Source organism: Lithobates pipiens, unplaced genomic scaffold, assembly GCF_037356315.1.
Source record: "Lithobates pipiens isolate NorthernLeopardFrog02 unplaced genomic scaffold, aLitPip1_a1.2 Scaffold_16, whole genome shotgun sequence".
In the NCBI taxonomy this organism is placed as follows: Eukaryota; Metazoa; Chordata; class Amphibia; order Anura; family Ranidae; genus Lithobates; species Lithobates pipiens.
This window is the reverse complement of record NW_027507748.1, coordinates 101,927,410-101,943,646: the sequence shown is the minus strand read 5'-3', so window position 1 is coordinate 101,943,646 and position 16,237 is coordinate 101,927,410. Positions and strand designations below refer to the sequence as shown.

The 16,237-nt window shown below is 43.9% G+C and overlaps 1 protein-coding gene across 2 annotated transcripts in view; it reads right to left on the bottom strand.

Annotated features, from left to right (window-relative positions):
- Positions 1 to 16,237, bottom strand: part of EPHA6 (EPH receptor A6) — a 1,195,522-nt gene that overhangs the window by 89,210 nt on the left and 1,090,075 nt on the right. For both annotated transcript variants that reach the window (XM_077480173.1, XM_077480174.1), the window contains exon 12: positions 13,250 to 13,311. In XM_077480173.1, coding sequence (XP_077336299.1) covers positions 13,250 to 13,311 — 62 coding nt within the window. The remainder of the gene's footprint in view (positions 1 to 13,249; positions 13,312 to 16,237) is intronic.

The window sequence follows — 16,237 nt, the reverse complement described above, 5'->3', positions numbered from 1 at the left end:
CAGAAGGTGTAAAGATGACCTCGGCAAAGTATGTGGCGTTCCTGACTGACCACTTCCTTTCCTGGTACAGAAGGAAGAAATATGCTTTCCGCAATAAAATCATCTTCATGTATGACAATGCCCCATATCATGCTGCAAAGAATACCTCTGCATCAATGGCTGCTATGGGGATAAAAGGAGAGAAAGTCATGCTGTGGCCTCCATCTGCCCCTGACCTCATTCCTATTGAGAACCTTTGGAGCATCCTCAAGCAAAAGATCTATGAGGGTGGGAGGCAGTTTACATCCAAAAAGTAGCTCTGGGAGGCTATTCTGGCATGTTTCAAACAAATTCAAGCAGAAGCTGTCCAAAAACTAAAAGCTAAAATGTTGTTCAAAGTTTCATTGAAATAGCTTTTGATTTCAGAAAATATGCTGCAAACACAACAAAATAGGATTTTTAAATACAGCTTACCTGTAAAATCCTTCATTACATAGTGGGTTAGAGCCTTCATTACATAGTGGGTTAGATAGGCACCTTCGGTGATTGGACACTGGCTAACCCCAATTAAGGAAAATTCCTCCCCTATATAACCCCTCCTATATAACCCCTCCTATATGGGAGGTGCCTCAGTTTTGTAACAAAGCAATAGGAAACCACGTAAAAACCCAAGAAGGGCAGGAGCCCTGTGTCCCGTGATGTACGCTCATGAAAAGGATTTTACAGGTAAGCTGTATTTAAAAATCCTATTTTCTTGATCATACATCATGGGACACAGAGCCTTCTTTACATAGTGGGATGTCCCAAAGCAATGCTCAGTTTGAGGGGAAGGAGACACAGATCAGAATATAGACCGCCACAGACCAAAGGAACTAAACTGCAGCCTGTAGTACACTGTGCTCAAAGGCGGTATCCTCTTGCCCTCTTACATCCACCTGATAAAATCTGGTGAATGTATGGACTGATAACCAAGTCACAGCCTTACAAATCTGAGCCATGGAGGCCTGATGATGCACTGCCCAAGAAGCACTAACCGCCCTAGTTGAGTGCACTTTCACTTGAAAGGAGGGGTCTTCCTCTTTATACCATAGGCCTGAAGAGTAACTTGTCTGATCCATCTCAAGAGAGTGGACTTTAATGCTGCCTGGCCTCTTTTAGGTCCTTCTGGCAAGATAAATAAACAATCAGTCTTTCTTATCTGAGCGGTTGCCTGCAGATAGATAATGATTGCTCTTACCACATCAAAAGTGTGCAACGATTCTTCTTCCGCAGACTGCGGATTTGGAAAAAAGGATGGTAGGATCACATCTTGATTCAAATGGAATCCTGAAACCACCTTAGGTAGGAAGAACCTGTTAGGACGCATCACTACTCATTCCTTGTGAATAATAAAATAAGGTTCCTTGCTTGAAAGAGCTGCTAGCTCTGAAACTCTCCTACCCGAGGATATAGCTATCAAGAAGACTCATTTCTTAGTCAAAAGTGCTAAAGAAGCCTGGTGCAATGGTTCAAACGGTTGTCCCTGCAATGCAGACAGAACCAAATTCAAGTCCCATGGGAACACTGGAGGTTTGACTGGTGGTTTTAACCACATAGCCCCCCGAATAAAAGCCTGGACAAGTGAATGTGACGCAAGTGGCTTCTGAAAAAACACTGACAAAGCTGAAATCTGGATTTTGATAGTGCTTACGGCCAAATTCATTTCTAGGAGGAAACTGGACTGGAGGAAAGCCAAGATCCTGCCAACAACATATTTCTAGGATGCCACCCCCTGGGTTCACACCAGGAAACATATGCCTTCCAGATTTTGTAGTAAATAAGCCTGCAGGCTGGCTTTCTGGCATTGACCAGAGTAGAGAGGACTGACTCTGAGAGTCCACGGTCTTTCAGAATGTGGGTCTCAGCAGCCAAACCTTCAAATTCATACTGTATGAAGCAGGATGGTAGATCCTGCGAGAGTAGATCTGGCTGGAAAGGAAGGCTCCACTTCACGATCTCTGCGTACCAAGTTCATCTGGGCCAAGCCGGAGCTATTAATAGAACCGACTTTGTTTCCATTTTGACTCTTCCCAGGAACCGGGCAGAAGTGGATTTGGTGGGAAGGCATAGATTAGATTTTACCGATCCCAGGAAATTGTCAGAGCATCTGACCCCTGAGCAAGTATGTCCTTTGTTTTTGACACAAACTTATCCAGCTTCTTGGTAAATCTGGACACAATCAAACTACATCCATTTGTGACATATGGTCTGAAATATGTCAGGGTGTAGAGCCCATTCTCCTGGGCATAATTGTTGCTGGCTTAGAAAATCCGCTTGTCAATTTTTCAGTCCTGGGATGAAGACTGCAGAAAGGTAAGGAACATGCCTTTCTGCCCAAGCAAGTATGCGATTCACCTATCTTTGTGCATCCAGACTTTTGGTACCACCTTGGTGATTGATATAAGCCACAGCCGTGACACTGTCACTGTGGTGACTGTATTTGAATAGGGTGACCCTGTAGTCTGTAAGACCAGTCCATGAGGGCCATGTAAATTGCCCAAATTTCCAGAATATTTATGGGCAGGAGTCTTTCGGTTGCGGACCATCTTCCCTGCGTGCATACCTCTTCCAGCACTGCTCCCCAGCCTGTCAGGCTGGCATCCATGGTTACGATTTGCCTTTCAGAAGATTCTTGGTCTGTAACCACCAATAGAGACCCTTGCGAATCCCTGGGGATAAGCACATAGGAAAATCCAAGGCTTGGGTATTCTTGTTTCAAGCTGCAAGGATGTATCTCTGTAAAAGCCTTGAGTGAAACTGGGCAAATGGAACGGCCTCGAAGGAGACGACCATTTTTCCTAACAGCCTCATACATAGCTGAATGGAGGAACTCATTCTGCTTAACACTAGGCAGACCAAAACCTTTGGCTTTTGGCTCTGGTAGAAACACCCTGCCTTGAGCGGTGTCTATGATCATGCCCAGATATTCCAACCTTGTTGAAGGTTGCAAGACTTTTCTAGGTTTAAAGTCCAATCTAGGCTTTATAGATGTTTTACTGTTTTGAGAACACTGTAGTTCAGGTGCGCTACGGTCTGCTCTATGAGTAGCAAATCGTCTAGATAAGCTATCATGGTTATGCCCTGAGCTCTTAGGTTTGCTAAGAGAGGGTCTAGAATCTTCGTGAAAACTCGAGGAGCTGTAGCGAGACCGAAAGGAAAGGCCACAAATTGAACATGGAGCTGATCTACCGCGAACCTTAGATATTTTTGGTGAGCGGGAAATAGCACACGAAGATATGTATCCTTGATATGTATTGATGCCATAAACTTTCCCCCTTGAAGGGTGGAGACCACCGAACTTATTGACTGCATTCAGAAGGACCGAATTTGTAGAAACTGATTCAGATCTTTTAGATCCAGGATGGGTCTGACATCCCCATTTGGTTTTGGAACGGTGAAGAGATTAGAGTAAAACCCCGAACCATGTTCTTTTGGGTCCACTTCCACTATCACCCCCTGGGATAGCAAGTGATCTAAGGCCAGAAGTAGCAGTCTTCGCTTTACTGGATCTTTGGAGACCCTTGACTTTAGGAAGCGAGATGGTGGAATCTCCTGGAACTCTAGCTTGTAGCCCACAGATACTGAGGAGATTACCCATCTGTCTTGAATCTCTTCCCGCCAGGCTTCGGCAAACTGCAGCAGCCTTCCCTCCACTCGGCTGAGTGGGGGTGCCCCTTTACAAGGAAGCGTTGGGGCTTTGCTTGGCGGGCTTTGCTTGGCGGGCGCCCCCAAGTCTTTTTCTGCCCTTGGGTGTAACCTTGGCCCTTTCCTCTAGAGGTAGACTGGGAAGGCTGTCACCACTTCTTAGAGCCTGATGCTCCAGGGGATGGAGAAAGAGAATGCCTGAATTATGGACGTTTGGTAAAAGAGTAGATTTACCACCAGTAATTTTTTCCTGAGTCAGTCTGACACACCGTATCTCTGATCGTGGTATGGAGCCTCTGACAGAGACAACTGATCATCGTGTAAACCAGGAAGTGCCAGTAAATGGCTTTCCTTGGTTCACGCTGACAGGAAGAACTAATCAGTGGCTCTTCCTGTCAGAGGAGGGGGGTCTGATGTCTTCTGCCTCTGCACTGTCTTCTCTCTCTGTTCTTCCTCTGATCTTCTCTCGACGCTCTCTCCCACTCTAATGCTAAGTTCGTGGTGTGCCATTACTTATATAGACATGGGGCAAGGCCATCAGGTGACGCTCATGGAGGCCCGCCCCCTTGTGATGTTACAGCCCAGGGCATGATGGGGTGGTAACTTCACAAGGGAGCCTTTTTTTGGTGTGGGGGTTCCCCTTAAAACCCATACCAGATAGAAGGGCCTGGTATCATCTTGGCGTGGAGTTTCCTTTCAAGATCCTCAGAGCACAAAACGCATGCCAAAGTCGGGTCAGTTAAGACGATGATCGGACTTTGATCCAACTTAAAGCGGAGGTGGACCTTCCGCTCATTGGAACCCTCCCCCCCTCCGGCGCCACAATTGGCACCTTTCAGGGGTGAGGGGGGTGCAGGCACCTGTACAGTACAGGTATCTGCACCCACTTCCAGCGTCGATTCTGCAGAAGGTACGCCCCTTTCCGCAGAATCTACGCCCTTTCCGAAGGTCCCCTGCTGCCTGCTGGGAAACACACGGATCCCAGACACAGCGGGGGACCATCCTTATTGCGCAGCGCGACTTGCGCATGCACAGTAGGGAACCGAGAAATTAAGCCGAAAGGCTCCACTTCCTGATTCCCATACCCGAGATGGCGGCGGCAGCACCCGAGAGACGATCGAGAGATCGGCTTCGGGTGCCGACATCGCGGGCGCGCTGGGCGAGTAAGTGTCATTATTTTAAAAGTCAGCAGCTGCAGTATTTGTAGCTGCTGGCTTTAAAAAAAAAAAAAAACAGCGGACTCCCACTTTAAATGATATTCAATGAGCTGAAGTAAGATCAAAGTCAGGCCAAAGTAGTGCAGGAACATTTTTCAAAGTAGGAAAGACTTGTGACGGACCAGTTAAGACGGCTCTCGTAGGGAACCATTGATTTGCACACATCATGTGACATGAGCTCCCAATGTTGGAGTGTTTGTCGTACAAGTGTGCACCCGGCCTAACTCCTACAAAGAATACAGTGATAAACACTAATTACATTGCAAACACATGACGCTGGCATGACATATTTAGAAATCATCATTTGAAATGGATCACTCTGCTGAGTACTGCAAAACCTGTTGTGGCTGCTGAAGAACTGAAGGTTTTTTCTAACCCCTTGGCACCGGCCATACACAAATATGCCGGCCTCTCGATGCCTGGTCCTTAGCGCTGATGGGCAGCATATTTGCATGAACTGCTGGCACTACACCTGTGCCGAGAGCATGCACGCTGTGTGCTTCCGGAACAGTTGCCGTCACCTAACCGAAAGCTAGGAGCGATTGGGAGTTTACAGAGCACATGACTGCCATAACAGTCAATCACGGGTGTCACATGATCTTAAGCCCCGCCCCGCCTCCCGGCACCATAAATGACACCCCACCATAAAAGGCTCAGGAGGCTCTGGTGCTAAGAGGTTAAGATGCTAAAGACCCTATCATAGCACTGGTCGGCAACCAGCTTAATATAATGCACAGCATAGCATATACAGTGTACAACGTAGTGAATACAGTGCAGGAGTCAGGAGTATAATGTACAACATAGTGTATACAGTGTAGGGGACAGGAGTATAGTGTACACTGGTGCGCAACTTAAAAAAATGATAGAGGGCTTCAAGTGCGGCCCCCGGCACCTCTAGAGGGCTGCATGATAGCCAATGCATTTTCGCACATCAACTCCCAAAAATTCTGGTCCTGCTGCAATTTCTGCAGTGTATCGCAATGCAGACTGAAGGTGTTGGAGTTCAATAACGCTCAGCATTGGTGTCAGTGAACACAAAAATAATTCCCAACATTGGTGTGAATGTATGCAATCGAAAACTCCAAAATTAGTAGTAGTAGTCTGCTACTATACCCCCTGTGTCAAGCAGTATTGGTGGCATCTGCCCGCATCTTTCATTTCTTTTCTAATGATATAAATAGGAACCACTGGCCAAGCAGAACATTTCCATTCATAGACCTGCTGGTTGATGAGGTAAGGTAATATGGATGGAAATAGAAGAGAGTACAGAACAGGTAAACCCTTACAACACACTTTCACCTACAGGTAAGCCTAAATTAAGGCTTACCTGTAGGTGATGTAAATATCTCCTAAACCTACATGGTTTAGGAGATATTTACAATTCCCTGTATGAGGATTCCTTCTGCGCATGCGCCTGTATTCGACGCATGCGCACTTTAGAAGGTTCGAAACGTGCCGTTTTCATTAAAGGACATGCCGTGACTGGTGGCTCCCGCGCGCACTCGCGGTAGTGAAGTCACGCTACTCCGGCCAGTCACAGAACCGGAGTCCATGACCCCGGAAGGAAGATGGAAGCTTCCAGCCGGCAAGGAAATCGGGGACATCACAGGCTCCTGTGTCAGGTAAGTGACACATAATGGGCTACTATGAGAACAAAATTTAATTTTGTTCAAATACACCTGTTTTCTAGGCACTGTAGTTACAACAGCACAGCTTACTCTATAACCAGTCCCATTCTGTGAATGAGCAATGCTGAAGCAAAACCACACTAATAGATCATCTATCTACTTCACCATCCTTTAAGCATATCCAGAGGACACAACTATGCAAAAAAAAACAAAGCCTTCAGTGGCTTTACTACCCCTCCCTCTCACATTCTGAACTTATTTTACACTTGCAGTTGGGTGATAAAAATGGGTTGAACCATGTTTTTACCACTCTCCGGTCTCTCCCACTAAGCTGCTAAGACAGAAGTATAGGGGTGTACATCATGCTTTGCATTGCAGCATGGCAAAAATTATCCTGTCAAAAAAAAACAACCCCCACCACTGGGGGTCATCACAATGAACGTAGTTGCATTGTGATGTTGTGAGCTTTTAGAGGTTAAAACAGGCAGTGAGGATATAACATTACACCCCCCCCCTCTCCCCACAACCTGTGAAACTGCCTTTTAAAAGTGATCCACTGCAGATTTGTCTTTAGATGGTCAAGTGTAAATGAGCCCCATGTGTTTATGTTCAATGGATTACAGGCGACTGATATCAAGCTAGATTCACTTACTTATACTAGGTTTAAAAGATTTTAAAAATTCCCGGAGCTGCACCCCACTTAAAAAGGGGGGAAATCAACTTTATTGTTCAGCATATGCACAAACAGAGACCCACCCAGGATCCTACCTCTAACATGTGACACAATACTACATGTGCTTTATCCCATAGGGACAGGATAGTGGAAAAATAATAATGCTTTTTCTTTAAATTGTGTTATTTATGTTTATTTTCTTAACTTTTAGTTTGGCTTTAAGTAGTTTCTATTTACTATCCTATTCAGGTTTACAGATATCGGAGATGCCTTCAGAAGGATAATAAACATTGATGGATATATTGTTAACACTGCAGAAGGTGTAAAACGACAGTTCAATGTAAGAAGCGACAAATCATCCTTTTGTAGTCAGACAGCAGAATATAACACATGATTAATGGTTCTATAAGTGAACTTGTGCTGAGGAGCAGCACCTGTGGTCATAACACCAGCTGCCATTTACACAGCATAATTACTTCTGCCCCTGTATAGCTAAAAGGTGACATGTACTGTAGCTCTCTGTGTTCCCGGGTGGATGCTTACCATAGATATGCTTTGGATTTACATTAGCAACTATTAACGCGTATTTCAACCCTGTAAACTGTAAAGAAATGACACTTTATATCTCAGTCTTAGTTCATTTAAATCTTCTCCAGTCCACCCATATGGGAGAAATGCCATATGCCCAGCATGCCCAGTGCACTCCCCCTCACCTGTTATGGCAGCCACAAGGGAGAACTGCACAAGTCTTGGAAGATGGAGAGCACTCATTCCAGTGATACTAGGAGCTCGTCCAATGTACAGAGCATCCTAGAACACAGGAAGGATGTTGCAGATCTCTCCCATTAGTATTTTTTCAGCCAAGCTATGGGAAAGACACAATGAGCCTACAAGTATGGAACTCAAATAAAACTCCAAATTTGATAAAAGCTACACAGTGTTTTTAAAAGTACACATGAACATTGACTGTAGAGGGCATTTTATTACATGGGTGAATCTAGCCTTTAAAGAGGAACCGAACTCTGGAAGTTGTGCCCAAAAAAAGACAAGAAGAGGACAAAGGACTAGCCACTGCTATTGCCTATGGTATCCCTGCAGCTGGTCTTTTTCTCATTACTGACTTACCATGCTTTGTTCTGTACTGGGTTTCTGTGTAGAGGCATCCATCTTGGTAGAAGTAGGGATTTGCTTCCTAGTGCCAGAACCTCCAGTAAGGAAAACAGTGAACAGAACAGTAGTGACATCTCTGCAAACCTCCTGAGACTAGCAGTCAGAGAGGCAGCAGTGCCTTAAATCTCATACTGTAGACATACAGATATGAAGCTACAGAACAGGAATCCCTAGACACTTTTAAATGCCAGGATGCACAGTGCAATAGTAATATCACCAAACCCCACTCCAATTCTCCTGAAACTAGAACTATCAGGCAGCAGTGACTTAGATCTCACCTAGTATATTTTCCAGGCTGCTGCTTAGGAATACAACAACTTCTAGGTCTTCCCAAAAAGCATAGAAAACCTTCACTTTGTAAGTTCAGGTCCACTTTGGCGATGTGTTTGTGCCTTCTTACATTCTGTGCTGGTTACCTGCCATATTACATTTGACTTTTGGCACCAGAAGTATAACTACTCTTGTTCCACTAAATATTAACCTCATGCTTATCCTTTCACTCCCCATAACCTTAGCATTTAGGCCTATGTCACACTATCAGTCCTATCGCTGGTGGCAACTTGTCAATGATGGGATTGCACGAGAGACCAAAAAACTTTTAACTGTTTTTACATCTTCTGGTCTCTTGCAGCAGGAAAGTGATAACCTTCTGGTCCAGCCATCAAGGAAGTATCGCTGTAGAAACTTTTTTGTTTGTTTTTTGGCTCTATCACTAATGGGCCTTAAAGCGGAGCTCCACCCAAAAGTGGAAGTTACGCTTTAAGAACCCCCTACCCTGGTCTGAACATTACACACTGTTTGATTGCTCCCCTTAAGCTACTTGGTATTGTTTCTTCCTTTTTTATGTTAATACTGCTTAGCAGTTTTGTTTTTTTAATTCATATAATCTGCATTATGGTGGTCCCTGACATCGTCGCTGTCTCTCATACTGGTTTTAATGATTGTGTCAAGAGTTTTTGTACGATTATTTTTCTGTAAGTTTAATCTCAGCAATTTATACTCTAAAGCCTCATACACACGATAAGACTTTGTACAAACTTTCCCTTGGATTTTTGTACAAAGGGCGTTGGCCCTGAACTTGTATTGCATACACACAGCAGGACTTTTTCAGCCAACTTTCACCAAATCACGTGGTTTTTCTGCTCTTTACCGCCACCTTTGGTCAACTTCGGTATTGTTGTCTGATCTTTTGCATTGGTTCTGAGCATGCCTGTTTGTACTTTGTACAAAAGTCCTATGGTTTTCTGTACACACGATCAGACTTCGCTCCATCGGACTTTTGTTGCCAGAAAGTTTGTCCGTTCGCACAGCCAACAAAAGTCCGATGAAAACCCAAAAAGTTTGTCCGATGGAGCGTACACACGGTCGGATGTTGCTCCAAAACAGCTAATTTGCATGTTTGTTGTCAAAAAGTCTGATCATGTGTATGGGCCTTTAGATTTCATATTGTTATTACAATATGCTATACATTTGTACCACCTCTTCATTTCTTTAATAAAAGATTGTAAACAAGAACCCCCCTGACACATTTGGCATGTCATTTTTTTTGGTGGGGGGAGCAGGAACATAGTTTTGACAGGTACCCACTTCTGATCCAAGTGAAAATTCTTTTCACCCCTCCCTCCGTGCAGTCTTCTGGGACACGTCACAAGTCCCAGAAGACTGCTCGCTCATTCAAGAGGCACAACACAACTTGCACAGGCAGAGTGTGCACCTGGATGTGAAGCTGCAAGCTGTCACAGCCGGGTGCCCACAGTTGAAATGCCAGTGCGAGGAGAGGGAGAGAAGCGACAGTTCAGGTGACTGCATTGCTGGATCCTGGGATAGGTGAGTGTGTGTTTATTAAAAGTCAACAGCTACACTTTTAATAAACACAAAAACGACTTAAGTTCCTCTTTAACCACTTCAATACAGGACACTTCACCCCTTAATGCCCAGGCCAATTTTCAGCTTTCAGCACTGTCACAATTTGAATGACAATTGTGCGGTCATGCAACAATGCAGACAAATTAAATTTTTATAATTTTCTTCCCACAAGTAGAGCTTTCTTTTGGTTGTATTTGATCACCACTGGGGTTTTTATTTTTTGCTAAACAAAGTAAAAAATAACAACATTTTTGAAAGAAAAAAAAAGTTTTTCTTTGTTTCTGTTATACAATTTAGTTTTTTCCTTCACTGACGGGCACTGATGAAGCTGCATTAATGGGCACTGATGATGCGGCACTGATAAGGTGGCACTGATGGGCACCAATGAGGAGGCACTAATATGAAGCACTGATATGCAGCACTGATGGGCACTGATAGGCGACACTGATGGGCACTTATAGGCGACACTGATATGCACTGATAGGTGGCACAGGAGGGTGGCACTGATGGGCAATAATAGGTGGCACTGATATGCAGCACTGATAAGGAGGCACTGACAGTCATTACTGATGGGCACTGATTGGCATCTGTCATGGGCACTGACAGGTGTTACTGATGGGCACCGATTGTCATTTTGATGGGCACTAATTGGCATTTTCAAGGGCACAGGCTGGCATATGATGGGCAGTGATTGGCAGATGGGGTGGGCACCTCTGATGAGGGCTGAGCTGATAATCAATGCACTGATTATCATCGCAGACCCCCTTCTGACAGAAGAGAGGCAGATCGTCTCTCCCTATCATCCCAAACCGAGGAATGACGTTTACCATCACCTCCTGATTACTGCTGTGTTCAGCTGTGATCTGTCACAGCTGATCACGTGGTAAAGAGCCTAGATCAGAGGCTCTTTACCACAATCAGAGATGCGTTGTGTCACAGCTACACACGGCACCATCGATCGCCGCATGCCCCATTAGGCATCCAGTAAGGGTAACAGAGCCGCATTGCGGACGTCAATCCACAATAGGGCAAGTAGGAAGTGATTAATATACCCTCTAAAATTAAAGTATACAGTGCCTTGAAAAAGTATTCATATACCCCTTGACATTTTCCACATTTTGTCATGTTACAACCTAAAGCGTAAATGTATTTTATTGGGTTTTTATGTGATAGACCAACACAAAGTGGCACATAATTGTGAAGTGGAAGGAAAATGATAAATGGTTTTCAACATTTTTTACAAATAAATATCTGAAAAGTGTGGTGAGCAATTGTATTCAGCCCCTCAATAGTCAATACTTTGTAGAACCGCCTTTCGCTGCAATTACAGCTGCAAGTCTTTTTGAGTATGTCTCTACCACCACTAGAGAGTGACATTTTTGCCCATTCTTCTTTGCAAAATAGCTCAAGCTCTGTCAGATTGGATGGAGAGCAACTGTGAACAGCAATTTTCAAGTCTTACCACAAATTCTCAATTGGATTTAGGTCTGGACTTTGACTGGGCCATTCTAACACAAGAATATGCTTTGATCTAAACAATTTCATTGTAGCTCTGGCTGTATATTTAGGGTTATTGTCCTGCTGGAAGGTGAACCTCCAGACTCTAACAGGTTTTCTTCTAGGATTGCCATGTACTTTCATTCATTTTCCCATCAACTCCGACCATCTTCCCTGTCCCTGCTGAAGAAAAGCATTCCCACAACATGATGCTCCCACCACCATGTTTCATGGTGATGTGCAGTGTTAGTTTTCCACCACACAAAGCATTTTGCTTTTAGGGCAAAAACTAAACTTTTGGTCTTATCTGACCAGAGCACCTTCTTCCACATGTTTGTACATGGCTTCTCGAAAACTGCAAATGGAACTTCTTATGGTTTTTTCAACAATAGCTTTCTTCTTGCCACTCTTCCATAAAGACCCGATTTGGGGAGTGCGCGACTAATCGTTGTCCTGTGAACAGATTCTCCCACCTGAGTTGTGGATCTCTGCAGCTCCTCCAGAGTTACCATGGGCCTCTTGGCTACGTCTTTGAATAATGCTCTCCTTGCCCCGCCTGTCTGTTTAGGTGAATGGCCATGTCTTGGTAGGTTTGCAGTTGTGCCATACACTTTCCATTATTGGATTATTCCATTATTAGATGATGGATTGAGCAGTGCTCTGTGAAATGTTCAAAGCTTGGGATATTTTTTTATAGCCTAACCCTGCTTTAAACTCCATAACTTTATCCCTGACCTGTCTGGTGTGTCCCTTGGCCTTCATCATGCTGTTTGTTCACTGAGGTTCTCTAACAAACCTCTGAGGGCTTCACAAAACAACTGTATTAATACTAAGATTAAATTACACACAGGTAGACTCTTTATTTTTCACTGAGTACTTTTTGTTTAATGGGACGATGGGGCTGCATAAAAGGCTGAGTATCCCGAATCCCTCAAAAAATGTGCTTCAATTTTGGCATGAGATTTGGGATCCTCACCTTTCTCAGGATCCTGTGTTGAGGCACAGTGACATCCACGACACCAAAAGGAAGCGGCTGAAAGATGTGGTGCAAAGCTTTTTTAAGTTTTTCTTCCAAATATTTTTTTTCTTTATTTTTCACTGAGTATTTTTTATTCAATGAGACGATGGCGCTGCATAAAATAAGTGGACCTTGCATTTTCATGCAAGGTGCTCTTTAAATTAGCTGCCAGGTATGCTATACACTGGTTAAAGAAATCTCAAATATGCCCAGTGGCTCAAAAATACCAAACATTCCTGTCCTCAACAACTTCAAAATACACTTTTCTAATCACTAACTCCTGCTTAGATGGGGAATCAATTATAGTCTTAAGTCGAAGTCTTCTTTATTTGCCGGAAATGGTGCAATGTATCATCACACCAAGGTAATACAGCCCAGGGGAAAAGCAGCTATTCTTCAATAGAAGAAAAAAAAAGCCATGAATAATATTATGTAAAAATTAATTTGCAATAAAAGGTTTCAAATCTCAGGCCAGAATTGTTTCTTATTCAAATGTCACCAGAAAATGACATCTTACCCGCAGGAATGAGTCCAAGGATCCGTTTTCCATGTACTCCACCACAATCATCACAGGCCGGCCTGAAAACACAGCAAAGAAATTCATTAGGAAGATTAAAGGTGTATTAGAGGTTGGTTATACATTTCCAGCTGTTATGGAAAGATTATCTGTATCACTTTAATGAAGTTCATATGTCTTAGGCTGCAGGGAGGGAAATAAAAAAAAAATCTTCCAGTCAATTATTTGTGTTGATGTTTTGAATGGCGAGACTGAGCATTAGAGTACCCTGATGATTTTTTATTACCTGCTCCTTGGCACATGCCATACACAGAACCGCACGTAATGACTATTGCCAGCAGTATTCATAAGCACAACAGTATGCAAGCATCTCTGTTAAAGCGTTCGCAATCAGGAAAACAAAATACATCACAGAAGTCATTATGAAAAAAGCAGGTCCAGCACTACATATGCTCATGTTTTTAAACATCATTTCAAACAAGTATAAACTGTTCTATTAAAATGCAATCTTGGTGATTGATTGTCCTTCTTTAAAAACGAAATAAAAAAAAAAAGACTGTTTGCGCTTTCATTACTTTCTCTCTTTTTATTCAACTGATGTCTGATATTTCACCATTCAATACACAAGAAAGAAATTAAAATGGTATGATGTGCTGTAAATTGTCACTTACTAGAAGAGTCAGCTGTAGATGTGTCTTACCAAAAATAAAAAAGATCTATTGCAATTAAATAATACAGCATTTCATCTATCTAGCTGCACGTACTGAAAGCAGAACTCCATGTAAAAATAAAAAAATAAGTAGCTCAGGTAAAGTAAAAATTAAATAATACAATAACAACCTACAATCCCTGGAGAAGGGCTTCATCATGCAGCCTGGACTCAGAATATTATTGAACAAAGCACCACTCAGTCAAGATAGAGGCATGTTCAGGACCCCCAATGTATTTTTTCTATCATTAAACCCCAGGGCAAAGCCCACGAAGATTGATGGAGAGGAAAGAAAATGGGTGCCAGTCAGGGGCGGATTGACAACTCATGGGGGCCCCGGGCAATGGGAGATTATGGGGCCCCCAGGCAATCAAAGATTATGGGGCCACACAGTATACACAAACACACACACACAGTATACAATCACACAGTACACAAAGACATGTTTCTATTGGCTGAGAAGGTACTGGAGAGGTTGGGCAGCTATAATCTCGGGATTATTAGACCAAAAGGATGTCGTTAAGGGACATTTCAAAGACAGATGTAAATAAAACACAGATTTTTACATACTGTCCCTGGTTTTACTGAGGCTGGCAACCCTGATGGGGCCCCCTAGTGGCCCGGGGCCCTCAGGCAGTGCCCGAATGGTCAGTCCGCCCCTGGTGCCAGTCACTTAGAGAAATAAACTGGAATATATTGGATTATTATATATACCCAGAGCACAGTTCTATCCAGACTTTACTCCAACCTTTACAGAATAAGGGGCCTTTATGCGGAGTCTGGTGTTTCTGCAATAAAGCAGTACCTGGGCAGGTTAGTAGAGAGCTGTATCAATTATTAAAGCCTGTTACCAGTCTAGTGTTAGGCTCCAGTTCCCCACAGCTTGCCAGCACACCCTCTTTAACAGAGGTGCCATCCCCTAGTAGTCCAGTTGAGTATAGCTTCCTCCATTCCAGGCAGGACAGTTCTAGAGCTTGACCCAGGCCTAACTTTCAAACATATGTAGCCCTCCCAAGGCAGCAGTCCTAGGAGCTTAGCAGCACTTACAACACTCCTCCCCAAGTTTAAGGCTCCATTCAGAACTGTGCGCGCTTGTTTGTGCTTGCACGTTGCGGATACAGCAGCTCACTTATTTCAGTGGGCTGTCCTATCTACGGAAAATACCAAGAAAGAAGTCCCTGACCCTTTTTTTTTAAATCGCATGGCACTGAATCATATGGTGCTACAGCATCATGGTGTTCAGTGAGCCAAACTGCCACAGCCGCCGATGCATCAGCATTTCTCTACGTGTTGGGATCATGCATGACGTGTGAACCTAGCCTAAGCCTGGAATAAAAAGACTCTTGGTTAATTCAAATATTTATATCCCTCCTTAGCAGGCACATTCAACAACAAAACTTCCAGTGGTTGGCCAGAGAAGAACATAAATATTCATACTCCAACCCTATTGCTTCTCCTCTCTCCACTACTGGAGACACTTTCCAAAAGGGAAATCAAAAGAAAGCATCATCATCTATCAATTAAAACAAAACTATACTCACCTTGAATCCAGTGATGTGTCATTCCCGAAACTCACTGCTGGCTGCTTACATCTTCGGGAGGCCTGCTTTCTGGTCTCCTGTCATTGGCCAGGCCGAATGACATCCCTACTGCACATGTACTGGAGTTTTCCCAGATTGGGTATTGCTAAAATTGCACAGTGTGAGGCACTTGCACAGCTTACTGTACAGGGGCGGACAGGCAGGTAAGTAGTTTTAATGCAGAAGAGACAAAGTATGTGTCTTATGCATTAAAAATCCATCCTGTCTGCTCATTTTAATTGTGGAGCCTAAAGTCTAAAGTAATTTAATTGTGGAGCCTAAAGTATTAGAGTGCCCCCCACCCGATGAAGGAGCAAAGAGGACAACTTTGGACAGCAGCATTTTCCATCTGGGCGGAGGGGAGTGTTATGCCGTGTACACACAAGCAGACTTTCCAGCAGACTAGGTCCGACGGACTTCTGACGGACTTTCCAAATGAGCGGACTTGCCCACACATGAATGGAGAGCGGGAGAAGAGGCCGGAGAGCAGGAGAAGAACCAGAGAGTGCAGAGAAGTTGGAAGAGACCCCCAAAGTCGGAAGAAGACCCCCGGAGCTGCCTAATATATTACTTCAAAAACCTGTTTAGTGTGTTTTTTTATTTCCCCCAGGTAAATGGGTAGGGGTACGATGTACCTCATACTTGTTCACATAGGGTGGGGGGGCCAGAATCTGGGGGCCCACTTATTAAAGGGGGCTC